At 45.5% G+C, this 26,431-nt stretch overlaps 8 protein-coding genes across 8 annotated transcripts; 3 read left to right on the top strand and 5 right to left on the bottom strand.

Annotated features, from left to right (window-relative positions):
* Positions 1-310: 310 nt before the first annotated feature.
* Positions 311-828, bottom strand: CGCS363_v000022 (uncharacterized protein; the record flags this gene model as incomplete). The annotated part of the gene is made up of 2 exons (XM_036631871.1): positions 311-467; positions 533-828. The coding sequence occupies 2 exons, from the start codon at positions 826-828 to the stop codon at positions 311-313; spliced, it is 453 nt and encodes a 150-aa protein (XP_036501448.1).
* Positions 829-9,798: 8,970 nt separating this feature from the next.
* On the bottom strand, positions 9,799-11,181 carry CGCS363_v000021 (uncharacterized protein; the record flags this gene model as incomplete). The annotated part of the gene is made up of 1 exon (XM_036631870.1): positions 9,799-11,181. One exon carries the CDS (start codon positions 11,179-11,181, stop codon positions 9,799-9,801), a length of 1,383 nt encoding a protein of 460 aa, XP_036501447.1.
* A 1,514-nt stretch (positions 11,182-12,695) lies between these two features.
* Positions 12,696-14,804, bottom strand: fsdR-8 (Fusaridione A cluster transcription factor fsdR; the record flags this gene model as incomplete). The annotated part of the gene is made up of 3 exons (XM_036631869.1): positions 12,696-12,935; positions 12,987-13,293; positions 13,348-14,804. 3 exons carry the CDS (start codon positions 14,802-14,804, stop codon positions 12,696-12,698), a joined length of 2,004 nt encoding a protein of 667 aa, XP_036501446.1.
* A 1,106-nt stretch (positions 14,805-15,910) lies between these two features.
* On the top strand, positions 15,911-17,047 carry BOA1-3 (Oxidoreductase BOA1; the record flags this gene model as incomplete). The annotated part of the gene is made up of 4 exons (XM_036631868.1): positions 15,911-16,015; positions 16,086-16,324; positions 16,378-16,730; positions 16,788-17,047. 4 exons carry the CDS (start codon positions 15,911-15,913, stop codon positions 17,045-17,047), a joined length of 957 nt encoding a protein of 318 aa, XP_036502462.1.
* Positions 17,048-18,224: 1,177 nt separating this feature from the next.
* Positions 18,225-19,733, top strand: hpm1-1 (Cytochrome P450 monooxygenase hmp1; the record flags this gene model as incomplete). The annotated part of the gene is made up of 1 exon (XM_036631867.1): positions 18,225-19,733. The coding sequence occupies one exon, from the start codon at positions 18,225-18,227 to the stop codon at positions 19,731-19,733; it is 1,509 nt and encodes a 502-aa protein (XP_036502463.1).
* A 353-nt stretch (positions 19,734-20,086) lies between these two features.
* Positions 20,087-20,535, bottom strand: CGCS363_v000017 (uncharacterized protein; the record flags this gene model as incomplete). The annotated part of the gene is made up of 2 exons (XM_036631866.1): positions 20,087-20,262; positions 20,319-20,535. 2 exons carry the CDS (start codon positions 20,533-20,535, stop codon positions 20,087-20,089), a joined length of 393 nt encoding a protein of 130 aa, XP_036502470.1.
* Positions 20,536-21,303: 768 nt separating this feature from the next.
* apdF-6 (Aspyridones efflux protein apdF) lies at positions 21,304-22,885 on the bottom strand (the record flags this gene model as incomplete). The annotated part of the gene is made up of 5 exons (XM_036631865.1): positions 21,304-21,471; positions 21,529-21,967; positions 22,018-22,259; positions 22,306-22,318; positions 22,374-22,885. The coding sequence occupies 5 exons, from the start codon at positions 22,883-22,885 to the stop codon at positions 21,304-21,306; spliced, it is 1,374 nt and encodes a 457-aa protein (XP_036502471.1).
* A 2,317-nt stretch (positions 22,886-25,202) lies between these two features.
* HMT-1 (Homocysteine S-methyltransferase 1) lies at positions 25,203-26,270 on the top strand (the record flags this gene model as incomplete). Its single annotated transcript, XM_036631864.1, has 1 exon — positions 25,203-26,270. The coding sequence occupies one exon, from the start codon at positions 25,203-25,205 to the stop codon at positions 26,268-26,270; it is 1,068 nt and encodes a 355-aa protein (XP_036502468.1).
* Positions 26,271-26,431: the final 161 nt, after the last annotated feature.

Below are 26,431 nucleotides of genomic sequence, written 5' to 3'. Positions count from 1 at the left end.
TCAGTGAAGACCTATTTGACGTGCACACTTGACTAGTCTGCCCATGCCACACCTCTTACACATGGAGACGCTAAGCCAAGGCCAGGAGCTGTAGAATCAACAAGTAAAGCACAATCACTAAATCTTGAAGTTGGTGCAAGCTTGCTTTTAGAGTACTAATGTATCTGCCGTTTGATTCGTTTATAAACAAAAGAGATTAAGAGTCCCGGATCCAGAACTCGACATGCCTGCCAGATGCATTAGATCGTATTGTTGCCGCATGTATTTCCCGTAGTCAATCTGAGATCAAAAGCCAATGTCGCTCCGTCTTTTACATCAAGTGAGCCTTGGTTCCACCCCCGAATCGGTTGGTGGCGAGGGTACGTCCGCAGCGCATGCAATTGTGGCGGACGTTCTTGAAGGGCTTCATGGAGTAGGGGATGAACACGCCAACGCCGGTGGTGCAAAAGAACATGACGGCCATCCAGCTGGTTACGTGTTAACCAACATGATATTATCAGCTGTAGAGACAGCTAGAGAAAAATACACTTACTGGGTTCCCTTTCCAATGGTGTGCTCGGTGGTGGTGGGAGCGACGCCCTTACAGCCGGGGCATTCGACGAGAGCCGGGAATCGGCCCAGCATGGGCAGAGGCACCATGTTGGACCGGAAGCCTTCGCCGACGGACTCTCCGTGATGGCATGGCTGGACAAAGGTCGTCTGGCAGTGGCTGCCGTTGCATCCGCCGGTGTGGTGGGTGATTGTAGAGGGGGGAGTGCGGATGGATTGGTAGAGAGGCAAAGGGGAGCGGATGCCGGTTTGGTCTTCGGGGTTCTGGGTGTCTGCCATGATGTCTACGATGATGGTGTTAGTGAGAAGATGGACTGGGTTGAGGGATCTCGATTGAGAACGCACCGGTCTTGTGCATAGGTGCTTTCAACTAGGGTTTTGTCGATGTGTGTGTAAACGAATGTGATGTCGAGGGTGAGTAGCGATTGTTGATGGTTTGAAGAGGCTTCGACAACGCGGGAAACAGAGCATTCAAATAGACTCTTGAGTCGCGAGGCTTGTTATCTCAACCACCAACCGGACGGCATCTCCGTTCCTCCAATCAAGTCTGATCCAAAGTTGTTGTTCCCACGGTGAAACATGGGGTAGGTGAACGCGTGTCGCTGCATCGTTGTTAAGGCACTACTCACGAACTCCCCTGCCAACCAATTAAGTTTCGCAAACGAGGCAGTTGGAATGCACGACGATGCTGTACAGCCCGCTGCTTCTTTGGTGGTTCGAGGGCGTTTTGGTTGCCCGTTCCGGCAGTCGAATCCTTCCGGCGGGAAAGGTAGTGCTCTAAATGCTGCTGCCTAGATGGCCTCGAAATAGCATACCACCACCTCGTGTTCCCTGTCGATCCCCTTCCTCCCCCCACCACCGCTTTTGCTGGATGGGAAAAGGCCAAGAGCTGCACGAGGTTAAGTGGGTTTAACTGACCTGATTCGGAAGAGGATTCGAACCCCTCTGGGATGAGAGCCTTTTTTCAGCCCGCGAGCGTGGTCGGTTATCCACAGATAGGGTTTCGTGATGGGTTTTGTTTGGTATGATTGCTCCTTTAGAGATGATCAGAGTGACGCAAGGCTGCGCGAAGGGAATGGCGAGTTTGAATGTCAACTTGCCTGCTTTATTAATAAGGAGATTCAACGAGAGGAAAGAATGGCAATTCTGATTGCTCTTCTGTCGCTCGAAGCTGGTAGTGCGCAGAGCGTCCCTCAACTTGAATCTAATAGAAGGGCTTCTCGTGCCTGAAACCAAACTGTATTCCACAGCGACAGCTGCCATTCAACTGGAGCATTAAAGCTACGCAGGCCAACCTCAAAACGGGCTAGGGGTGGTTGGCGCCAGGGGAAGACACACACATGCAGCCAAGACTTCCGATGCTCGTATCGTTCGACTTAACACGTCCGGCATCTCCAAGGCAAACCCTCGAAAGATAACGTTCTATTGGAACGCAAGGCTCTTGAGGATGTCATCCTGCATTGCATCCGTACTACCACAAGGCACAAGGGCCACGGGGCTCAGACCGCTGCAATCATTGGCGTACTGAGGCACGCGTACACATAAACTCGCAGGACCGAAATCTGAGGCAGGAGTTATCAATGCTTTCAGGGCTTGGTGAAGTAGCCCTTGTAGTTCTGCTGGGTAGCTGCTGTTGTGCCCAACGCTCTAGGCCAATGCCGTTTGCCACCGCGGATAAAGTGACTGTGCGTAACCCTTACAAGTGGATTGTTGACGCATGGCACACTACAATACTATATTTGTATGAACTTATATTTAGCGCAGGATTACATCAACTGCCAGCAAACGGTTCACGACCTGTGCTATGTGCTGTTTGAACAGGCACTTTATGTTTCTAGGTATGTGGAACCGAAACACGTGCATGGATTTCCATAATCGACCAAGAACAGCAGCAGGGATAGTATTAATAAGAAGAAGGACGAGAGCAAAAACGTCAGAGATGAAAATAATAACATACCAAAGCTACAAAAACGGAATAATAGTTATCTTATAAGACATGATACAAACAGCCCTCCGCCAGACTAGCCAGAAGTATCCGCCTGGGTAGCAAAAGTCTCTGCATAAAGAGAACATCAGGGCAGATGCTGCATTCTCGGACGGAACTTTGGCCTCTTCTTACTGATATCCTCGTGCTAGCTCAAGTTTGTCTTGATAGTTAAGACTCGGTTGAATACCGCTCAGGATCTAGAGAATCCATCACCAATATACCGCCGTCGATCATCCTCCGTAGTCATCAATCGCGGATAGCACGTAATCCGTCAAAAATGTACCTGGTAAACATATAAGGCAATGATTAGAGAGGAGAAAAAGGCGTGAACCGGGTTGGGCGTCGCTAATTGCAGCCGAATGTGTGTCTTTGGATGAAGGCAGGTTTTCGGCACACTCAGCGGCAATAAAACACCCACATGGCGAAGCGATAATTACGGATGACGGTAGCAATACTTATGGTTTTTAATTGGAAGAAAATGCACTATTTTTTGTGACGAAGGTCTCAGCACAACGTATTAGGTCAACACACAGCTAGACGGCCAAGTATTTATTGTATAAGATGTTGGCAGTCTGGTCAACCTATATAAGTAGGTATTGCAGTTCACTCTATACTTTTTTTCACAGTACTGAAACCTAATAGTAGTACTTTAACTTATACCTAATCTTAATAAAGTAAATAAATAAATCTTAGTATAACTAGTTATTAACGCTTAGCTTAACTTATTCCTAGCTATATAGAAGAGGGTAAGTAAATAAGTAAGTAAGTAGTAGAGTAGTAAAACGTATTAGTAAGAGCGTTATTTATAATACTATTATTTATAAACGTATTATTTACAACGTTATAAAGGTGTTATCTATAACGTGGAATGCTAATAGTACTTATAGTTAATACAGCTAGAGCTTAGTAATAGCTTAAACTTATACTTAAGGGTATAAACTTAATAGTATAACTCTTTATATAGCTAAAAAGGTTCTTATAGCTATAGTATAAGAACTTAACTATTTAAATAAAGCTTTAAGCTTATTCCTTATATCCTCCTATATATATAATAACTATAATATCTTTCCTCTTTATTATAACTATATATAAACTAAGTAAAGCTATACTAAATAATTTAGTTTATAAAACTAATATTAATAAAGTTAAAGGCTCTAAATATAATAACCTTTTTTTTATTAAAAAGAAAACTCTCTTTAAATTTACTTAGAAGTACTTACTTAAGATAGCTAATAAGAGTAATATAATAGAGTTATATAGTTTTAAAATTAATATAGAGATAGTTAAAGTTATTAATAATAATCTTAATACTTATAATTACTTTATAAACTTCTTTAAAATAGCTAAAGTAGCTTAAATAGTTAGTAAGTTAAGAAGGGTAAATTTAATATTAAGAGTATAGCTAATAGTAGTAAGGCTATTAAGACTATATAGTAAAGCAGAAGACGTTATAATAGTGCGATAGTATAGAGGCTTTAGGGCCCCTACGCCTAGTAGAGCTTACAGCATAAACGTCTAAACAGTAGAGGAGAGGAAAATAGGTATAGATTAAATATAGCGTGAGAGATAGAGGAAACTAATAGAGATAGGGGCGGCTAGAGGAAGATAGTTAATAAGAACGTAGTGATAACTATGATATGCTATAGAGAAGAACTAGCTAGACGCTAAGGCGCTAGAGAGGGCTATATAGTAGCCTCTAGTACTTGCTAGTAAGCTATAGGAGTAGTAGCTAAGTAATAAGGCCTATTAACACCTCCCCTTAGGCCTCGTAACGCTAGCTAACGTATAAACTAGCTACTCTAGCTAAAATTGCTCCTTAAGCTAAAAAGCTTAAAAATAAGGAGTTTTTAACTATTTAATAACTTAGTGAAATGCTAGATAATCCCTAGCTTCTGATTAGCTTAAAGGGCTTAGATTAATCCTTCTCTAGGCTAGTTAATATCCTCTATTCTATTCTTCTATACTTAATTAAAACCTTCTATTAATCTTAATATTCTAATAAACTTAGTATACTTATAAGGGCTAAAGCTTTTTATAAAGTTATTAGTAAGTATCTTATTACTCTTAATCTAATAGATTATAATAGTTTTATTATAAATAGCTTCTTAAATAATCTACTTATAGTAGAAGTTAATATAATAAGTTTAAGCCTTATTAAGAAGGTTTATAATATTAGTATATATATTAGCGCTATTAGTGAAAAGAATAGTAAGCATAGGGATCTTCTAATTAAGGAGCTACTTAACTATATAACGTAGCTACTTTATAGTAACTATAGTAAGTATTAAGTTAATATATTTAGCCTTAGTTAAACTAAAGGTAATAAAAGTCTGCTTTTTTAACTTTTAAGTAATTAAGCTATTAGTAAAGTAAATAATATAGCTATTAGTTAAGATATAAGAGGGTTTATTATCTATAAAAGATAAATCTATTATAGTATATAAGCTGTAGTTAATTATTAAGTTAGGACTACTGAAGATAATGCTATAGTAAATAGTTCCCTTAAAGTACTAAAAGAGATGCTTTATAGTATAAAGGTAAGCTTTAGAAGGTTTAGCGTTAGCTTAGCTAAGCTTACTAATAATATAGGATATATTAAGATATATATTAGTAGTGAGGTAGTTATAGTAATTAGTCTCTTTAATATAGATAGTGTGTTCCTCCTCTATATACTCTTTAAGGTCTTATATTATTAGTAGCTCCTCATAAGATACTATAGGAGTCTTAATAAGGTTAATATCTTTATATCTAAAGTGAGTAAAGATAGCTTTAGTATACTTAATCTAATTAATAAAGATTTAGTTATTAGCATAGTCTTAAATAATCTAAAAACCTAGAAACTTAGTAGCCTTATTAAGGTCTTTAAGGAGGTAAACCTTATTAAGTATATTATAAACCTACTTAGTTATCTTCTTATTAAGAGCAGTAATAATATTATTATTAATATATATAAAAGTATAAGTTCTAAGTAACTTATTAATAAATAAGTAGACCTTACTATTAATAGGGGTAAAGCTAAGCTTTTATATCTTAATATTAATATAGTTAAACTACTAAAGAGGGCTTTTATAAAGGCTATAGAGTGCTTTTTAAAGTAGCTAGACCTTACTATTATCTATAGAGAAGCTTAGAGGTTAATATATATAGACTTTTATATTATTAAGGATAGGAGCAGTTAAGAAGGCTGTATTAAAGTTATATATCTTATACTTAAGTTTATAAAGAGCTATAATAGCAAAGAATATATAGATTACAGTAGCTATAGTAATAACTATATAGACCTCTTAAGAGGACTAATCTCTACGCTTATAGTTATTATAAACTACCTAATAAGTCTTATATTAAATAATCTTATTATTATTATTAGTCTTAATATTAAGTACTTACTTACTAAGTAGGATCTTAGTATTATAAGGAGGGTATATAAGCTTATATACTTCTTTATTATAGAACTGCTATATTTTACGCTTAAATGCTGCTTTCTAGTTAGACTACTAAGGGCTAAACTTAGCATTATTATAGGACTTTAGGATAATAATACTATTAAGTAGAACCTTTAATAAGGTAGTAGCAGTAATAATGCTAAGTGTGAAGTGATAAGTATAATTTAGAACTTAGATATTAATAGCTATAAAGAGCTTCTTTTTATACTTATAGACTTTAGTAAGCTAATAATAATATCCCTTAAACTTCTAAGCTACTTAATAAGGTTTGTTTTAAACTACTATCTCTAAGACTATTATATTAGTTACCTCTTTAATAATATCTATAATATAGGCTAAATCTCTATAATTAGCTTCTTTATCTTTTAGTACACTCTTAAATAAGTTATTATTATTATTATCCTATATATTAGTCTCTAAAGATATTTATATAGTATTATTAGTTATTATAGTTATATTTTTTATAATATTTTAGTAATAGAGGATTTTTTCTAGAGGTAGAGATATTATATAGTTAATATAGGCTAGCTTTAGATTAATACTCTTATTATTAGAAGTTTACTTATTAATACTAATAATAAGTTTTTTAGGAGTATTAGTTATATTAAATATAATAAGGTGATAAATTAGAAAGTTAGGATTATTAAAGTGAATAGTATAGTTACTATTATTAGTAATAAGAGCTTTAGTAATAAGCAGAAAAACTATTTTTTAAGGCTATTTATAAAATTAGATATCTTAGTAGCAAAATACCTTTTTCTTATTAAGAATATAGATATAATAGATATAACTATAAAGTAAGCTATAGCTAATAAGAAAGCCTTTTATCGCTCTAGCTTCTATCTTAGCTAAATAAGTAGGCTTATTAGAACCTTTTTTATATATATAAGCAATATATCTGAACGTTTTGAGATATTTAATATATAGAAGCTTATAATTAGCTATAAGATTAAGCTTATAAGCTATAATCTTATAGGGATTTAGCTTACTCTTATTAGCTTATAGAAGAAGGTTAAAGATCTAAATAGTAAAGTTAATAGTATAATCTTAGAGTTCCTCTAGAAGACTAATATTAATTAGTTAAGTTTAAGATGCCTTAATAATAATCCTTCTAGCTCTTTTAATAGCATTATTTATAGATAAGGTGTTAGTAATAGATATATTTATATAAGATTTAGAGAAGAATAAGTCTTAAAGGACCTTCTTAAACTTAAGCATATTATTATAAACCTAAGTCTTAATATTAATATATATTATATTAATAAAAATATTACTAAATATCTTAATAGTATTAAGAATAACTTTATAGTTATAGTTAAATAGGAGTATAACCTAATAGTAGCTACTATAGTAATCTATAAAGTATAGAATATATCTCTTACTTATAATAGAGAGAGGCTTAACTTTAATAATATTAAGATAAATCTTATTATTAATATTAGTTAATAGTAGTAAAAAGTCTCTATTAATAATTTTAGTAGACTTAGTAAGATAGTAAGCCTTATAGTAGAAGTCTTTAATCTCTTAAGTTATAAATATAATATTAATATAATAATATACTTTAATAACTTAATTAAGGTAAGTATATAGAAGATAGTAATATATAAGCTTAAGAGATAGTAGCTACTTATAGTAAACTATAGTAAAGCTAATAGTAATATTAAGAGGAACATCCTTTTAATACTAAATAGTAAGGATAATATAGATATTTAATTACTAATTAACTTTAGTAAACAGAATACTTAATAAAACTTACACTATAGCTAAAGTATAATAGTTATATTTAATACTAATATTATATAACTTTCTTAAGCTAAGAAGGTTAGTTAGACTTAGAGGGCTATATTTAATATTATTAATAGTTTAGTTAACTATCTTAGTTAGGTTTTATAGATTAATAGTTTAGAAGTAAACTATACTAATACCTTTAAGTTAAATATACTCTCTATTAGCACCTTTATATAGAGGTAAGTTAGCCTTAGCTTTATATATAATAAAGTAGCTATGCTTATTGAAAATAGAGTTAGAATAGCTAGAGTTAAGGATAATATCTAAATAGAGAATCTTCTAGTTAGTAATAGCAATAAGTACTATCTTACTAATAATATTATAAATAGGTTACTTAGTGATATCTATTAGTTTTCTAATAGTAATACTAGTTAGTAAGGATTAACTAAAAATACTTAGTAAGGTATAGATATAGATAGACTTATTCTTAGGTATATCTTATTTATACTTAGCGTTATAGATATACTTCTCAGCCTTTACTAGGATAGCCTTATAGTTAGCCTAATTATTTAGAATAAGTTTAAGATAGGTAGTTATATATTACTAAGTAGTATAAGTATATCTATAATAATTATACTTAGTAGTAAACTTATTAGCTAATAATATAGTAGATACCTTCTTACTATTAATACTCTACTAGCTAATATTAGTAATCTTTTTAAAAGTAGTAATATTAATCTTCTGCTCTTTATTTTATATAAAGGTAAATAAGGTTTAAATAATATTATTCTATATAAGTGTCTTATTATTAATAATATAGAACTTATAGGTATTTAGAAGCTTTATCTTAAAGTAGTTAAGAAAAATAATAGACTAATAGTAGTTAGAGTATATATTAATAAAGCTAGTAATATAGCTTTTAAGGTACTAAGTATATCTAAGCGTATTATAGAGTATCTTATAATCCTCTATAATACCTTTATTAAACTTATTAATAAGTATACTAATAGTATCTTCTAAGACTTTTAGGATATACTTCTTTAAAGCTTCTATTAACTTATATAAGTTACTATTATCCTCTTAGCTTATATTAAAGAGCTTATTAATAAAGCTCTCTATAGCTATAATAAGGATATTATAAGTAATATCTTAATTAGCTACCTAAGCTTTTTTTTTTATTTCTATATTAAGCTTAAGAATATTCTTAATAATATAGTTATTAATTTAAGTAGCTTAAAGTATAGTATTAATAGAGACCTTCTAAGTTATTTAGTTAGACTTACTATATAGCTTTAGTATATTAATAGGAGTTATTCTCATAGTAGTACTAGTTATAGTAATAGCTTACCTATAGCAATAAGATAAGAGGGGTAAGAAGTTATAATAAGAGAGATTAATAATATAAAGTATTTATTAAGAGGAGTTTAATTTATAAGGTAGTAAGCTTACTTATATATACTTAATTAAAAGTGAATATAATAAGATCTTTACTATAGTATATTAAAGTGTATTAAAGGTTAGGAAGGTAAATAGATAAAGCGATTAGCAATAAAATCAGCTAATCTACATATAAAAAGAATAGTAAAATAATAGAGATAATTAAGGGGATTATTATAAACTTAAGGTAGTTAAAAAGACCTTAAAATTAATGTTTTTAGGGTTAATTTAATAAAGCTAAGCTTATAACTTGAGAATATAGTAATAACTATGATATGCTATAGAGAAGAACTAGCTAGACGCTAAGGCGCTAGAGAGGGCTATATAGTAGCCTCTAGCACTCGCTAGCAGGCTACAGGAGTGGCAGCCAAGTAGCAGGGCCCATCAACAGTTAAAGCTTATTATAATAGTTGAAGTCGGAGGAGCGTGGAGGCGAAGAAGATATCTAAGTCTGAAAGTCATATAACCTAAAGGTTGTTAGCAGAGGGCGAGGGGACCAGTCTAGCTTTCGCAGTCAATACCAGTCAAATTTCACAATACAAGGCCAGCGGCCCTTATTGTACAAGATATGTAAAAATGCAGCTATGTTATAATACACTAAAGAGACCCTTGTTCCAATTCTGAGGAAATCAACCTCTTATATCTCCGAAGACGCTACGATTCGGATACCGCGGAACCTCCGACGTGGAGAGGACCTTCGTCATCCTGCAAGATCTCACTCCACCAATCTTCATGACCCTCTTTGATGCACAAACCATCCCAATCAGACTCCAGCAGCCCTTCATCCTTCAACTTTTCCTTGTCAAAGATGCGAGTGTTTCGCTTCGTGGCATCTGATGCTGGCGCCCAGAACGAGAGATCCTTTGCACCGTTCTGCCCAGAGACCTTGAAGAGCGGCTCCAGAGACTTGGGTTGAGAGTGCAATTCCAATAGACGCCGGAGGTGCGGAAAGAACCATGTCTCTTTCCACCACCCAGAAAGCCTTTGACCCTTGAGACCATTGCGATGTGCGTTGTGGTGTACAATGGCTGGGACGGAAGTGCTCCAAAAGTCGGTATAGAGCGGCAGGTCTGCCCAGTCCGCTTGAGTGTCTATTCCTGCCTCGGATAAAGGTGTGCGAATCCCAAGCATATCCTCGGGTACACCATATACTCGAGGAGGAATGATCACTCGATCTTCAGCCGCTTTTTGAAGTGCGGTGGTATTCCTCAAAATGACGTATTCGCCATCGTCCTCTTCAAAGACGGTTGGAGTGAACAGATCTTGGATGTAGTCAAGGCCGATACCGTAGTCGAAATGATCGGCTTCAATCTCAAGTTCGGCGTCCTGGATGATCTTCCCGGAAGCATGGTATCTCCGTTTGGAGGCCCGCCACATCTCTTGCTCGCCAAACATTTCAGCAAAGATGCCTTGGTCACTAAAGATGTTGATGCCTGCAGCACGCTTCTCCTCGACCTTCTCCTGAGCACGACGAAGCAAGCGACGCATGTCTCCGACAGGACCCATGAAGCTGCCACTGTTGACGTATCGCGGGCGAACATCATGAAATTGCTCAGGATCCTCGTCAGTGTGCGGGCCATACAGATCTTCGCGCGCAGGCGACTCCGGCAGCTCATCACAGTGAGGATCGGAACCAAGGTCGGACTTGGGCCAGCACTTCTTCTGAGTAGAGATGATGATTGACTGCTTGGGGACGAACTCCGTCTTGTTGGACGAGAACCAGGGGGCCGAAATGCCCCACTCCTTGCGGATGCGCTCTTCTGCGGCGAAGTTCTGTGCCATGTACCTGCGAATGAGCAAGGACGGTGGTAGCTGAAACCAAAGGTCGTAAGCGTCGACCACGATGATCAGATCATCTGGGCCGAGACGTTCGTCCTTAGGTGCCCGGTCTGATGTGATGGCATCGAGGAACTCAAGTGTGCCGTCGATCTTGCCCAAGTGAGAGCCACCAAACCACCCAGGCGACTTGTGAAAGTCTCTTCCCCAGTTGACGATCACAGGGCTCGGATAACCGGACACAAGTGCCGACATGAGCATCTTGCAGAGGTCTGGCCCCGGCCCATCTGCTGGAACTATAACACGGAGACGTCTGGGTCCACCCTTTTGGATGGCTGGTATAGGTGCTATGCCAGTGTGGTTCGACGGAGGCTTTGAGGCAGATATGTTCTCATGACTCTGTTGCGTGCATTGTCAGCTAGGATTAAGGTTGATAGAACCAGAGCATGAACTCACAGCTGTGACCACAAGACAAGAGAATATAAAAACAGAAGCTACGAGCCCAAGCATGGCTTTTGGCGACAAACGATGAAGCCATCTCGACGACTTTCTCGTCCGAAACCCCGGAGATGGAGGTGCCTCAAGGTCATCTGCGTAGATCTTGCTGTACACGGGCGAGCGCGGCTTTGTAGGCCAAGGAGTGAACCCTACCGCCATTCCCTTAGCAGCAGATATTGGACAAAAGAATGATAATGAGAGGACGCCTAAGATCTGTGGAATTTCTTAGGCTTGGCATAAATCCATCGGGGAAAGAACGAAGGAGGAGCGCTGCGCAGGATTCAATCCAGGTGACTGGCGCGCGGGCGGAACCAGCTCAACTTTATTGATCCAAGAGCCGTCCCTATCGTCTCAGAGAACGATCTGGGGCTTACGGCCACATCTCGCCATATGTCGTCGCTTACACGAACCCGCTCCTTCGACAAGGTCATCATCGACTGGGTGGTCATGAGCGCCCAGCCGACTTATTCCCCTGCAGTTGGGCGTAAGACAGCTAAGCCGGGCGAAGACATTGCGCGTACGATTGGGATCTCGCCTCTGATAGGGTGGTGATACTTGCCCAAACCAAATCCTTCGTCCCGGACTGAACTTGCAAGTGACTACTAATTGACGACGGGGAAGGGGCGGAAACAGTAAAGCAAAGACTTCCGCCCCCTGTCTCCGGGCGCATTGGCGGATACCGGCAACGCGGAACTTGGCGGAATAGCTCGCGTGAGGATATGGGGAGATCGGTGCTAATATGAAGATCTTGGCTTTACTTGGCTGAGGTGGAATGTAACACAGCTCTGGAACAAGCGCTACCGAAATGCCCAACTGGATCTGTCGATCCAAGCTTTAGACTTCACATCTAATGTCCTAGCTTTGCTACAGTTGTTTATCTTGTTGATGGTTTCTATTAGATTTTGTCTATCTATCATTATGTTCACTTGCTTTTTTGTACGGAAGTACCCGGCAATTTTCTTGGGCTGTATGGGTAGCCCAGGCCGGCTTTGCCGCAGAGAAGCGTGGCACACATCCACCGCACACCCAAATGAAGCTCGCTCCAGCTTGGCTCATTTCCTATTCGACATCAGGCAGCCCTCATTTGGAACAGCTCAGTTCGACTCATCCCCTTGCGTGGAACAGCGCTAATGCTGCAGGAATGTCTCAGCGCCGAAGAGCGGCTGCCTCCCTCGCGGACGAACCTGTAAATTGCCTCCATTTTTCGAGGCAGAGTAACGTCGACTCCTAAGCCCATTTGATGACCTTCGAATCTTCCTTCAATTGTATCGTTCATTTCAAGACCAATTTGCTGTCGGGTCGTTGCCAGCCTGCCCTTGCCCAAAGCCGAAGCCGTACGTCTCCGGCTGTAGCGGCTGAGACCCAAGCGGGCTGCCTGGCTTGCCTCCTTCAAAGGGAGTTCCGAGCAGGTGAGCCAGTCTTACAGTAAGACTCTGGTCTCGGTTTGGTAGATTTCCCATGAGCCCTTGCACCAGATACATCGGGTGGGTTGTTGCACCGAGTAGCGACTGTAAAGCCTGAAACAGAATCAGATAGTGCTCGGTATTCACTGCAGGGCGATGTCTTACCTGCGCGTCTTCGTTCAACGCAAAACCCGGTATCAATGAGATACCGCCACCAGTGCCGCCCACCAGATTTTGGGCACGCATGGTGTTCTGAGCATCATCCACTGCGTATTGCACTGTCCTTTGCAGCATGGCACACGCGGTCAGCACGCGCTTCAAGTCGCACCCCTCTGTCTTCTCAAATCTCTGTAAGAAGCCAGCGAATGATCTTGTGGCCCCGAGATCGCTGCGCGCGCGAGAGGAACCAGGGTTCTCCAGTACATCCGTGAGAAGAGTCATGCTTGCGCAAAGAGGATAGCACAGGATTCGCCTAAGAGACCGATGTCAGAGATTTGTCTCCCTTGAGTAACATTCGGAGTCCTACCAGAGATCTGAGTATTGCGGTGTCGAGATCGTTCTGAACAGGCCCAAGGTCGCGTGGGCAGCTGTTCGGCACCGTTTCTGGGAGAACGAAAGCTGAATGTAGGGCATCTCGAAACCTGCCGGTGTTCCCAAGAGAACGGCCACAGTCTTGAACTGGCTGTGTCGCCTCGCTGCCCAATGCACCATAAGTGTGCAGCGGTAAAAGGCCAGATGTAAGTTCAAAACGTCCGGAGCAAAGTCTTGACCGGATTTAGGGGAGTCGTAGGTTGGCTGAAGATCTGCTGGCAGACTTGACCTCCACTCTTCGAGCAGAGCATCAAGATCTATAATGGCCTTGACCACATCATCGTCGTTAAGTCGCAGTCCTTTCGCAGTGTAAAGCCGCCGTCTAATGGAGGATTCAACCATGGCGAGTTTGGCACGCAAGTTGAGAATGTCTACACCCTCTCCCAAACCTGTCGGTAATTCCGTCTCAATGTCATCATCATCCTGGATCGAGTCCAGACCATGATTGAGACCCATTTCCTTGTCAAGGATATATGCGGCCCAGAATACTCGACTGCGTGCTTCCACATCTTGCATACACATCGACATCATGGTGCAGGGCTGCCTATGAAGTCCGATGTTCTGCGATAACCTTACCGCATCAGATGAAAGTAGAGCTGCCGTCCTTGAGCACGTCGTCCCCTGCATAAAAACAGCCATTGCCACAACGGCTTGAACCGACAGAAGATCGTCGCCTTTGACCATTAGTTCCGTGAGGACTGAGAAAGCATTCTTCAAAAATGGCCATGCCAGTTGGCATACTTCCTGGAACGCGCTATTGATCGTCTTCCACCGGGTCCCAACGGCAATGACCGCGTTCATATACGCCCAGCCTGAAGTACTGTTGAACGAATCCTCTGCATTTGGAACAGTTTCAAATCGGTTCACAAAATAGTGAAAGTTGAGAAGTGGGTAGTTGCTGATCACGTCGTCATAAAGGGGCATCAGCATTGTGATAGCCTCTTCTCGATCGAGACGTGGAGTAAAGACCTGTCTGTTGAACGTGGAGCAATACGACGCGGAGTTAACTTCCTTAATTCTGCTCGCAATGACTGCGAAGACTGGCATTTTTGGTCCCAACGGGTTCGGTGGGTCGGGAACATGTTGAGTTGCAGCTGGTTTTGGCGTAGGTTGATCGGATGAATCATTTGGGTCGGTTCCGTCAATCATCGCATGGTCCGTTGACATTTGATTGAAGGAAGTTTGCAAAGCATCTACTCGCGACGTGCCCGTTTGACTAGGCGCCGCAGTTGCGCTTGGGAAACCAGGTGGCGCGGGAGCCACCGAGACGGAGGCAGCATCAGTCTCGGATGGCGATACTCTGGTGGGCGGTGCGCCAGGCCGAGGCAATCCAGCTTGATTGAGGACTGCTTCCATCTTGGAAAGACGCTCCTCAAGAGCCTGGATGTACATTTTGCTAATAGCACAGTCAGCATCTTACTCGAGGTAGGCGAATTCGAAACTCCGAAGCAACGCTGCAACGTCTGGTACCTTCGGCCGGGGCCACGCCGCCTTTGCACCTGCTGATACTGGCAATCATGACTGCGATTTGTGCATGGAGTACATGATGGTTGTTTTCCATCGCACTTGATCTTCTTTGACTGGCATCTTAGACAGGCCTAATATCAGGTGGTCAGCCGATATGAACAAATAACATAAGACGCCTGCCTGTCACCACAAAGAGTGGCGCATACCTGTCCAATGCGTGCAGCCTTGTCTCGTGCCCGGCTTTCCAGGACAGATGCAGTGTCCATGGCGGCCGACAACTACTAGCGCCACTGCCTGAAGCCGTTCTCCGAGTTTCGAAAGCTGTTACGGGAACGCGTCCGATGTGCCGGATGATAAGGACCCACTTTCCCGGCCCGTCGGCGATGTGCTGAGTCCGTTGTGCTTTCGGACGCGGAAAGATGCCGGAAGCCCGCTACGCGAATTGGAAATCTCAACAAGTCGGCGGAAGCAGAACTGGGCAAAATTCGAGGGCACTCCTAACGGAGGTTAGCATTCGAGGGACGTTGAGAGGAAGTAGTTTCATGATTGGCCCGGTCACGTAAGAACCGGAAGCAATTTGGATCCGAGTCATGACCACCTTAGATAAGTTAGCAACGGCGCCGCCGAAGGAACTTCCCGAAATCAATCTATCCCACGTGGAATGGCGCTCCTTTCCTGCCCTGTCTGCTCCGCCCGCCGGCTTGAGCATTGGCGGAAGCATTTTGTTACCGAACGCATTGCTGGCGGACTTTCACCATGTTGTTAGTTGCCAAGACAGTCGCATTGTGATAGCGCGTTCAATACTACGGATTAGGTGATGGCATTGAAGCAAAAGACTCCGCCCGACCAGCGGAATCAATTGCATTGAGTTTGAAGCTGCACCTGTGTGACTATTTAGACAACAGACCCCGCAGACGAGGCCTGAATGAACACAGTTGATTAAACACAGCAAAAAGCGTTTAGAACAGCGGTCGATTCATTCTCTTTTGTGCCAATCCACGATTTCTCGAAATTCGTCCCAGAACGTCAAAATGGCTGTTATCGCAGTTGCCGGTGGAACAGGAAATGTTGGACGAACTATCGTCGAGGCCATTGTTGCTGCTGGTAAACATGAAGTTAAAATCTTGGCCAGAAAGGTAAGCATGCAGAAACATCTTTGAGTGTTTCAATCACTTTGTTGCGAATTAGATGTTGACAAAAGCCAAGGCCAACCCCGACTTGGAGAAGGAAGTCGGAGCTTCCATAATCGTTGTTGATTACGCAAATGTCGAAGCCACCACTAAGGCTCTCGAAGACAACAATGTGCATACCGTCATCTCGGCAATCAACATGATGCCTCCGCCGGGACAAGTGCCGCAGGAAATTGAGCTCATTCGTGCCGCGGATGCTTCGAAAACGACTAAGAGAATAATTTCCAGCGGCTGGGGCATTCCCCACAACGAAAGGTCTGGATTCAACCCCTCATAGTTACCAACGACAGCGGCTAACATTTAGAAAGTCAAACCAAAGAGTTGGGATCAGTTCCTAACAAACTCAAGGCTCGGGCCTTTTTGGAGAACGAGACGAAGGACCTGGAGTATGCTGTCGTTCATAACGGTTTCTTCCTCGATTACTGGGCTCCTCAAGCAGAGAAGTCGAACATGACACCGTTCACTCTTTTTATCGATATTCCCAATGACTCTGCAGCCATTCCCGGATCAGGAAATGTTCCTTCGGCGTTCACTCACACAAGAGACGTCGCCAAATTTGTGGCGGCTGCTCTGGACTTGAAGAAGTGGGACAACGATCTTTATATCGTAGGAGACAAGGTAACTTGGAATGAGTTCCTGAAGCTTGCTGAAGACGCCAAGGGTAAGTGTTTCAATCGTAAAGGATTGCTGCAGAGTTCACTGACAGATCAAACCACAGGCACAAAGTTCAACGTCGCTTACGACAGTGCCGAAAAGCTCAAGGCTAGCCAGACGACAGAGCTTCCTGGACAGATCCCAGCTTACCCTTTCTTTCCCAAGGAGGCGTATCAGGCGCTCGCTGGAACATTCGGATGGTGGTTTGAGAATGGCACCTTTGATATTCCCCCGTCCGGAAAGAAGACTCTGAATGAGCTCTTCCCAGAGATCAAGGCATGGAAGGTGAAGGAGATCCTTGACAAAGCCTGGAAGAAGGCCTGAGTAGAAACGACGAGAAGGGAGCGTTCTTAGTATTGGACATCGATTGGTCCACAGAACAAATTCTATGAACATCAGCCGGGATATGAGTAAAACAGTCTCATGCAGATCCATGTTTATTCAGAAGCTCGCCCCCGTGAACTGGCGTGACAGAATCATGAAGGTTTCACGGAGTCAACTGCTACATCAACTCTGCTCGTACAGATCAATAGCTGACCTGCCATGCCTGAAACCCTGCGGCTGCAATCATCACGCAGATATTGATCTCTACGGGTTCGAACTCTACCTTCCGTGACACTGGGAAACAGTGCGTATATTCAAGCGATTGAGCTGCGCGTCTTTTTGAGTACTCTGACTCGCTGGCGACGTAACTCGCTAGGTTGCCTATTTAGGTTGTATTGCAGAAGCGAGTCTCCCCAGCCACTCTCAGGCTCCGCGAAACATCCGCGAACGAGCCTACGCGGCGCATTGTGTAAAAGAATGGCCGTGATAGGCCTTGCAAACACCCTTAAAACTCTATTCAAATTGGTTCAAGACTTTGGAAGCAGAGCACTCGGGGTTTGGTAAGAATATGGAAATTCGTGGGGTCGCTGTCGCGCTATATGAGCCAGGTGCAAGGTAGTTCCAATGGCATTTAAGCTTTCTTCGTGGGCACACACGTCTCTGGCGATAACAAACGCAGCCACACTGAAGACGCCTTCTGAGAGGCAAGGAGCCTCGCAGTGATGCTCCTCGGTGTCTGTTTGTCAGAATACGATCAGACATCGTCGCTGTGGCCTGCGCAACACTACCTCCAACCCGACGCTTTGGAAAGTTCTGTCAGTTTCCGCTACAAGCTTTCCTGACAGCCTGCGAATCCATGGATCCGTCCAAAGATTGCAGTTTGGACGATGGATTGGCGGGGGTACCCCGTGCGGGGTGGGAAACTAACGAGCATGTCCCTGCAAGAGGGAACCTTGCAATCTCGGAAAATGCACTCTACGAGAATCAACATCTGATACGTTCTAGCTGCTTTCTGTCTGGCTCTGACCCCGGTAATAGTCGCCTCAAAGATGGAGGAGGCCAGACTTCATAAAGCCCAAAAACCCCCTCTGTATTTGTATAGAGGAGAGAGGAAAGAGAAACACTTTCAAATCCCCTCGTTTGTTCGCCAAACATCCTATCAGCTAGTTTCAACAAGATGCTTGAGACTTTGATCATCTCGCCGAGCTTTGGCTCGTTATATGCTTTGCTGGCATGCCTCGCCTTTTTCATCTTGCTGGAAGCTGGCAAGATGGTGTACTCTTCCAATTTTCACGCCCTTAAGAAAGTTCCAGGCCCCTGGTTTCCTGCAGCAAGCTCTCTCTGGATTCGTTGGCAACGATGGCACGGCAAGCTTTCATTCACCGCCGACGACCTCCTCAGGCAGTATGGTCCTGTGGTGCGCATCAGCCCCAACATGGTCCTTGTCAATGATTCTCCATCTCTTCAAGCCGTCTTCGCCAGACAAGATCTCGACACTGCCCCCCGCGCCATCCGAGCTCTGCGTATTGGAGGCCATGAGTGGACAGTCACGTACCCTCAGAACAACATCGCACGCGAACGTCGTCGGCCCGTCATGGTCGCTACCACAACCAAGGCAATGAAGTATTGGCATCCTATCTTTGAGGATAATGTCAACAGGATGGTCCGCAATCTGGGTACGTCGAAAGGCGAAAAGTCCGAGGACATTGTATATCATCTCCGTGTTGCGACTCTGCTCAACTCCCAGGTTGTCATGGCCGGTTCCCAAGCAAAGATCGACCCAGGCGACTTCCCTCATGTTGTCGGAGAATATAACTTTCTCGTCGTCTGGCGCTTGTGTCTGCCGAGTTGGCTTTTCGAATGGCTGAAGTTCACTCCGATTGCTCATCCAAAGTGTCGCGTCGAGTCAAGCGACAGGCTGTTCGAACTGGGCTCGCAAATTTGCAAAGAAGCCGAGAAGGTTGATCCTGTCGATCGCGACGAAGTTCCGACTGTGTATCAGCTTCTCATGGAGAAGCAGGAGAAGGGAATCAACTGGTCTCACGACGAGATAAGTGCCGAGATGGCAGGCCAGATCCTCGCTGCTACCGAGACCACCTCGTCCGCTCTGGCATTCATCTTCTACGAGCTTGCAAAGAACACCAGCCTTCAAGAAAGCGTAGTCGAGGAGATCAACACCCAGCACAACAATGACAACCTTGACAGCCTCAAGCTTCTCGGGGCCTGCGTTACTGAGGGCCTCCGCTTCCGACCTCCTGTAGCCCTGACCGGAAGCCGAGTTGTTCCCAAGGGAGGTATCGATATCCTCGGCTACTACATCCCTGAGGGTACAGTTGTTACCACCCAGTCCCTGTCAATGAGCCGACAGAGACCTGACTTATTCCCTAATTACGACGTCTTTGACCCGACACGCTGGCTGGAGGAAGAGAACCTCACCGAGCGACGACGACTTACGGCACCTTTTGGCGCGGGCGCTCGACGCTGTCCGGGTGGGAACATGGCGATCTACCAGATGCGTCTGATTCTCGCAGCGGTCTTGCGAGAGTACAGGATCACAGTTGCACCTGAGACAACCCCGGAGTCAATGAAACCTTTCGAAGCAAACGGGTTCCGATCGCGGTATGATGAATGCTTTCTCATCTTCACCCCTCGGTACTCTCACGTCATCAACACATGGGTGGGTTGAGCTATTCTGAAGTCCTCAACAATACCGAACTCTGTATTTGCATGCAACTCTGCGAGTTTCAGGCTCCGAAATGATAGCTTAATTTGGCTCCGTGACAGAAAACCAATCAGATTTTCCAGACTAGAAGGACTACTAGCCTAGATTCGTCTACCTTCGCACCGTTGAATGATAATATCCGGTACTGATCTCACGACACTTGAAGAGACAGGTCCACAGACAACAGATTTGTCTGCATCCTTGCTCTCTGCCACAAGCGTTACAAGAATCTCTCTCGCAAGATTGGTCGCCTTTCGTCGTTCCCATGCTTCGTTATTCGTCATGGCTCTTCATTAAGATCTTGAATCAATTGCCCTTTACTCGTCAATGACTTCCGGCTTGTGGCAGACAACCTCAACGTTATTTCCAGCGGGATCGATCACGAAGGCGCCGTAGTAGTTCGGGTGGTATTGAGGACGAAGACCGGGAGCACCATTATCTTTGCCGCCAGCTTCAAGCGCAGCCTTGTGAAATTCGTCGATAACTTTGCGGTCTGTATCCATCGAAGATTAGTCGCATAGTCTACACACTACGGAGTGGAAAACTTACTCTCTGCCTTGAAGCCGATGTGAAGAGGGATATTGGCCTTTTCGGCCTTGTGCGACGCAATCCAGAAGTCGGGAGAATGGATGCCGAGACCGCAGGCGTACTCATTGGGCTCGACGAACTTCTTGAAGCCAATTGGCTCAAGAGCGGTAAGGTACCATTGCACAGTCTCCTTGTAGATGCTGGCGGGGACGTACAGGCCGACGTGGTCGATGGACATGTTTGCGGTTGTCGTCGTCGAAGATTGACAGGAAGAGCCCGGGGGATGAAGCAATGGATGGTGGATGATTGGAGATTGTGATAGTAGAGCGTTGAGGTGGTGATGTTCGTCTCGGACGGTAGGGAGACTGGCGGGGTAATATGTACCCCAATGGCGTCAAAGGCGTTCAGCTAGGGAGAGATCGCGTCGGATATGGCAATCTCCGTGTCGAGCTGAGTGAGAGCGCGCGAATGCACCGCGTCGGCACGTGCAGATCGAGAGGATCAGGCCGGCGTGAGTCAGAAATGCACCAATGGACCAAGCTGAATTGCATTCAAAAGGCCATCCATTGAACAGGGACATCTTCCGCAGCTATCGGCGGGGGTCCGGGGCTGATCGGGAAGCTGCAGCGCTAGGTGGGGCCGTCCAGGCAGCAGCGGCGCGGAGGATGCAATGCGACGGTGGATCGAGTGGGGGGTAGGGCTGCAGTGAGACGGAAACTTGGGAAAGCCGATCAAAGTTGAATCATTTTCACAGCTTGACGCCCAGCATAGGTAGGAGTTTGTGAATTGAGATGGGGGGAACTTTAGTCAGTCTTCATTGGCGTCAGTTACACCGACGCAACTTCCCTTGATCTACAGACCGCCGGCCGGTCTTCGGTCTCCAGACTCACAGTTCCACCGCCCTGGAGGCCATATTCTATCTTATCATACATGTCTTTCACTTTTACCAGTCCCTCATGGATACATTGCAAGAGCGAGGGGGATTCTGTCGACTCATCTCAGTCCATTACAACTTGGCCAAGATCTTTCTGTTCATCCGGAAGCGCACCATGGCAATCAGCCCGGCCGATGCAAGCGATAATGATCCGGCATAGAACATGGCAGGACGGTAGGCTTGTAGTCCATTGTCCTCACCTCCGTACGCCTCAAGTAGATAACCAGCAATGGGCGCACCCTGTGCGACTGGGTAAGCTGAGGCAAAACTTCATTTGCGGAATGTGAAGAAACTCACCATGAGATAACCGCCGGCCCAACCGGTCACGATCATGCTCATCGCGACCGATACTCGGGCGGATCCGAACACATTACCAACGACGGTGGGCATGGTCGAGAAGAAGCCACCGTTGGAGATGCCGTTGACAATGACGAACAAAATCATGGGCGCCAGTGTCGTTGAAACCGGCCAGATGGCGAGGACGCTAACGGCCGACAAGAACAGTGAGGCAAACAACACGTTAAGAGCGCCAAAGTGGTCGCAAAGGACGCCACAACAGATGCGGCCTATGGCCGAGGAGAAGTTGAAGCCTGCAACGAGGCCGGCTCCTGTTGAGGATGAAAGGCCGATGGATTTGGAGTAGAGCGGCAGAAAGAATGGCGGCACGAAGAGAGGGAATGTGCCCACAGCTCCGGCAAGGAAGATGACCAGGAAGGTGAAGGACTTGAAGAGGCGCCTTATGAAACGTGTTAGTAAGAGCATTTAGACTGCTTTTTGTAGACCTACCACTCAACGAATCCGGAACTCCTGATTGGAACCCGCTCCTTGATGATCCACGCAGCTGGCAGACCGGTAGCCAAGGTGACAAGAGCAAGAACACGGTATGCCCAGGCCGGACCGAGGTGATTGAGGAGTGCATCCAGGGCGAAGCTGTTGACAGCACCGCCGAGGCCGCCACCAGCGAAGACGATGCCATTGGCCAACCCACGCTTTCTGCTAAAGTATTGCGCTGGGATCGTAGAGACAATCTGCTAGTGTCAGATGTGGTCATTCCTATGGCAGATCACCACTCACCGAAAAGCACAAGCTGGGAGACATGTCAGCATTACCAATGGCCTGGTTAGAACCGGGAGCATCCTTACCTCATGCCTAATCCCATCATAAAGCCACTGGTAGCAAAGAGCGCCCCGACGTTTTTGACAGCAAAGCTGCTGAGAATCTCACTCAGCCCAATCAAGGCGATTCCCAGCAAACCCACCCTTCGCGGGCCGAAGCGACGCATGACGCGCGAGTTGATGATGGCCATTGCCGAGATAAGGGCTGCTGCCAACGATCCGACGAAAGAGAGCACGGCGGGCGTGGCGAGACCATCGTCGACGAGAGCGCTTTGGATGACACCCCAGGAATACGATGTACCAATGATCCACCACGCAATGACGAAGCAGCCCGTCACCACGACCCAGCCGTAGCCGCCTTCCGGCACAGAGGAATCCGCAAGACGCGAGGCTTGAAGAACCGGATCATTGCTGCTATCATCGTCCGTTTGAGAGACACTTGCACCGGGAGATTTTTGGTTGATTTGTGGTGGGAGGGGCGTCAGCTCAATGCCGGACGTTGAGGCGGAGGCTGTTGCGGTCGCTGTGGTTGTCGACATGGCTCGTTCGTCTTCTGAAAACTAGTGCTGACGCTTCACTCGTGACGCCGCAAAGTCAAGATTGATTGAATGTCGGAAGACGATTGTTTTTGACGAAAGGTCATCAGGGGCAGTGAGTCGTCGCCGAGGGAAACCTGTATGGCCCCACCGACGCCCAGCGCGCCCTTCTGCTGACAAGCTCCGCTAAACTTTATAGTAGCTCCCGGCTCGGCGGAGGGGCCGGACGCTTCGCCGTGCCCCGCCCGGCTCCGAAGATGTCTTCTTCGGCGGGTCTTGGGAGCCAGCGAGGCCGGAAATATGACGTTCCGCCAAGAAGTGGACGAAAAGCTCATCATTCGTCGCCAGCCAGCAAAGACCAGAGCGAATATTTCGGTGGGGTTCTTCAGCTTTGCTGGCGGTTAAAGTTAAACGATGTTACATCGGTGCATGTACGGATCCCGTTGGACACGCACAGCGGGCGGCGAGCGGACTCTGAGACCCTTGTTTTCGGCGCGTCGCGGCGTCGGAAGCTAAGGCGACTGCAACTGAGCCCGCGGAGCGCGAGCGCCCCATAAGGCTTGATTACTACAATTGTGGCTCAGCGAAAAGTATTGCTCGTGTTGGTTCATGTGGGATGGATTGAATACTCTGGAATTCAGTTGGTGGAGTTGGAACATGGTAGCTAAATACGCGGGTACTTGTCTACCTTAGGTAGCAATGATGGGAAGGTGGGCCATTCGGCAAGCACTCCCGAAAGCTGGCGCGATATGCGCTCCATTTGGTTGAGAAAGACGCCGTGCCGTGTCCACGTTTCGCAATGGAAGGATGTCATGACGAGGAACACGACAAGAATGTGATTATCAGAGATAGCTGCTTGAGAGGTGCTGCTCTCGGAAGAGTCATTCGCGACATACAGCATGAAGCTATGACACATGGCAACTCTACAAGTGTTGGTCTGGGTTGATCTCGATTCCCCGTGCCCGTCGTCATCAGAAGAGGGGCATTTAGTGTTGTTCTAGAGGGACTTGGAGCTGCCGCGCGTGCCGTGCACATCCAATGAATAAGCTTATCCCCCGCCGTTGGAGGCAAGGTTGTGACTGGTAAGAGTGTGTCTCCAGCTCGCGTCTGGATCACACACAGGGAGAAGCATCAATTTGAAGTTGATATCCGTATTAAAGAAAAGCTGAGAAAAGCTCATTCTCGGTAGCGCAATGCTTCCTGTGCTAGTATTGCGTAGTACGCGGGGTAGAATCCTCTCCCGCCCCTCCAACATGAGATGACAGAAGTTTATTTTGCAGGTAGGTAAAGGGACAGCATGATGTTTTCCTGGTTGTGATATTTTTTCCCTCCCGTTTGGCGACGGGATTGGATTGAAGCAAGCTTTTTTGGTGAGGTTAGCTGTGTCATTTTGTGTGTGAGAAAGTGATTGAAATTGAGGCCCCCTCCACCCCCCTTTGATGGGATGGCCGCAGGTCGGGTCTTGGCAAAAGAAGAGGCCGCCGGCGAGGGATGCCGAGACCGAAGGAAGGTGCGTTGGTGCAGCAGCATTGATTGGAAAAAGGGAGGGAGGGAAGGCTCATCGTCACTGCCGCTGAGTGCTGATAAAGTAAGTGACATTTATGAGAAAAGAAAGAGCAATGGAAGTAAGTCGTGATGCGTCTTTGGGTAAGGTAGGTGGCAGGTACAGACGGGAGTACCTTCCTACACAATGGCTAAGGCTAACATACGAGGAAGGCACAAAGGGTGGAAGGGAGGCATTGGGGAGGAAGGTATCCATCCATACCTACAGAAGGTACGGTATTGTGTGACGTACTCCTTCCCCATTCGCAACTGGACTGCAGTGTGCTTGAATGCGAGACCAGACTGCGCCAAGAGCTGAAGGGCAGGAAGGAGGCATCGCTGCACTTTCGCGGAAGTTCCTGCCGGTTGTTCTTGGCAACAGCCCAAATAGCGTGTTAGTCAGCCAGAGTCGTCGTAATGCTTTCCCAAATTTTTCTCCAGGGTGGAACCCTTCCAAGCCCGCTCCCTGCCCAGGCTTCCCGTCCGCCTCCCCCCCTTCCAAGCCCCGACCCCGACGAGGTCCCTCTCAAGAAAGACCAAGACCCAAGAAATCCCCCAAGCCCCAAGACACGACGTCGACACCCCTTCTGCTGCTGCTTCCCCGGACCAGACCAGACCAGACCAGATCAGTCCGGGTCTCCTCGAGGTTATTTTATTTTATTCGATTTTATTTCCTACCTTGCCCGATTCCGACGTTACTTACACCTGTATCTGGACAAGACAGACGGAGAGTCAGTCAGTCGCATTGTATTTAAACTTCGACGCGGATCGCAAAAAAATGGCCGACGCGACTGAGGCCGAATCCAGGGTCCTTATCCTCGACGGAGGGCTCGGCACATCACTCGAGGACAAGTACGGCCTCAAGTTTAATTCGGCCACAACCCCTCTCTGGTCTACTCATCTGCTTGTCGACGGCCAGGATACGCTGCTTGCTTGTCAGAAGGACTTTGGCGGTGTCCCCGTCGACATCATCCTCACTGCCACCTACCAGCTGTCCATCCATGGGTTCGCCAATACCCGCACCCCCGAGCATCCCAATGGCATTGACCGAGCCACCATTGGCAACTTTATCAAGGACGCTGTCCGCATCGCCCATGATGCGGGACGCGCAAATGGCGCCAAGACCGCTCTCAGTATTGGTCCCTACGGCGCATGTATGATTCCTGGCCAAGAGTACAGCGGCGCCTATGACGAGGACCACGACTCACTTGAAAAGTTGCGCGACTGGCATCTTGAGCGCCTGCAGCTCTTCAACAACGCTGGCGCTTTCGCATCGCCCGTCAGCTACGTTGCCATTGAGACCATCCCTCGCGCCGACGAGATCAAGGCCATCAGGCAAGCTCTGGACAAGACCGGTGTCCTGGCCACCGGCTCTGCCCTCCCGTTCTGGATCGCATCGCTGTTCCCCGGTGACGATGAGCGCCTGCCCGACGGATCATCCATCAAGGAGGCTGTGGCAGCCATGCTCAGCCCCGAGATCGCCGCATGTCGCCCGTGGGGTATTGGCATCAACTGCACCAAGGTCTGGAAGCTGGAGTCTCTCGTCAAGAGCTATGAGTCGGCTGTTCAGGAGCTCATCACTGACGGCATCGTCGCCGAGGCACCGGCCCTGATTCTCTACCCGGATGGCACCAACGGGGAGGTCTACAACACCACCACTCAGAAATGGGAACTCCCGGAGGGATCGAATCACCCCAAGACATCATGGGAAGCACAGCTCACAGAGGTCGTCGCAAATGCTCAATCTCGTGGTATTTGGAAGCAAATTGTTGTAGGCGGGTGCTGCAAAGCAAGCCACGCTGATATCGCCAGGCTCCGGGCCACGGTTGAAGGCCTATCTCGGTAACATAGGAAGAGCATCATTACCCCGGTCCCGCAGTCCCGGCTTTCAGTCCCCGGCGCCGTATCCGTACCGAACCCCTCCCGCTCCGAGACCGTCCGCATATCCGACCTCGTTGGTCCCCATGTACCATGCACCAAAGGAAAACCATCCCAAGAAAGGACCCT

The sequence above is a fragment of the Colletotrichum siamense genome, assembly GCF_013390195.1.
Source record: "Colletotrichum siamense strain Cg363 chromosome Unknown KSG_Cg363_contig01, whole genome shotgun sequence".
Classification (NCBI taxonomy): Eukaryota; Fungi; Ascomycota; class Sordariomycetes; order Glomerellales; family Glomerellaceae; genus Colletotrichum; species Colletotrichum siamense.
The sequence above is the reverse complement of the archived record's forward strand: the minus strand, read 5'-3'. Positions and strand labels throughout refer to the sequence as shown.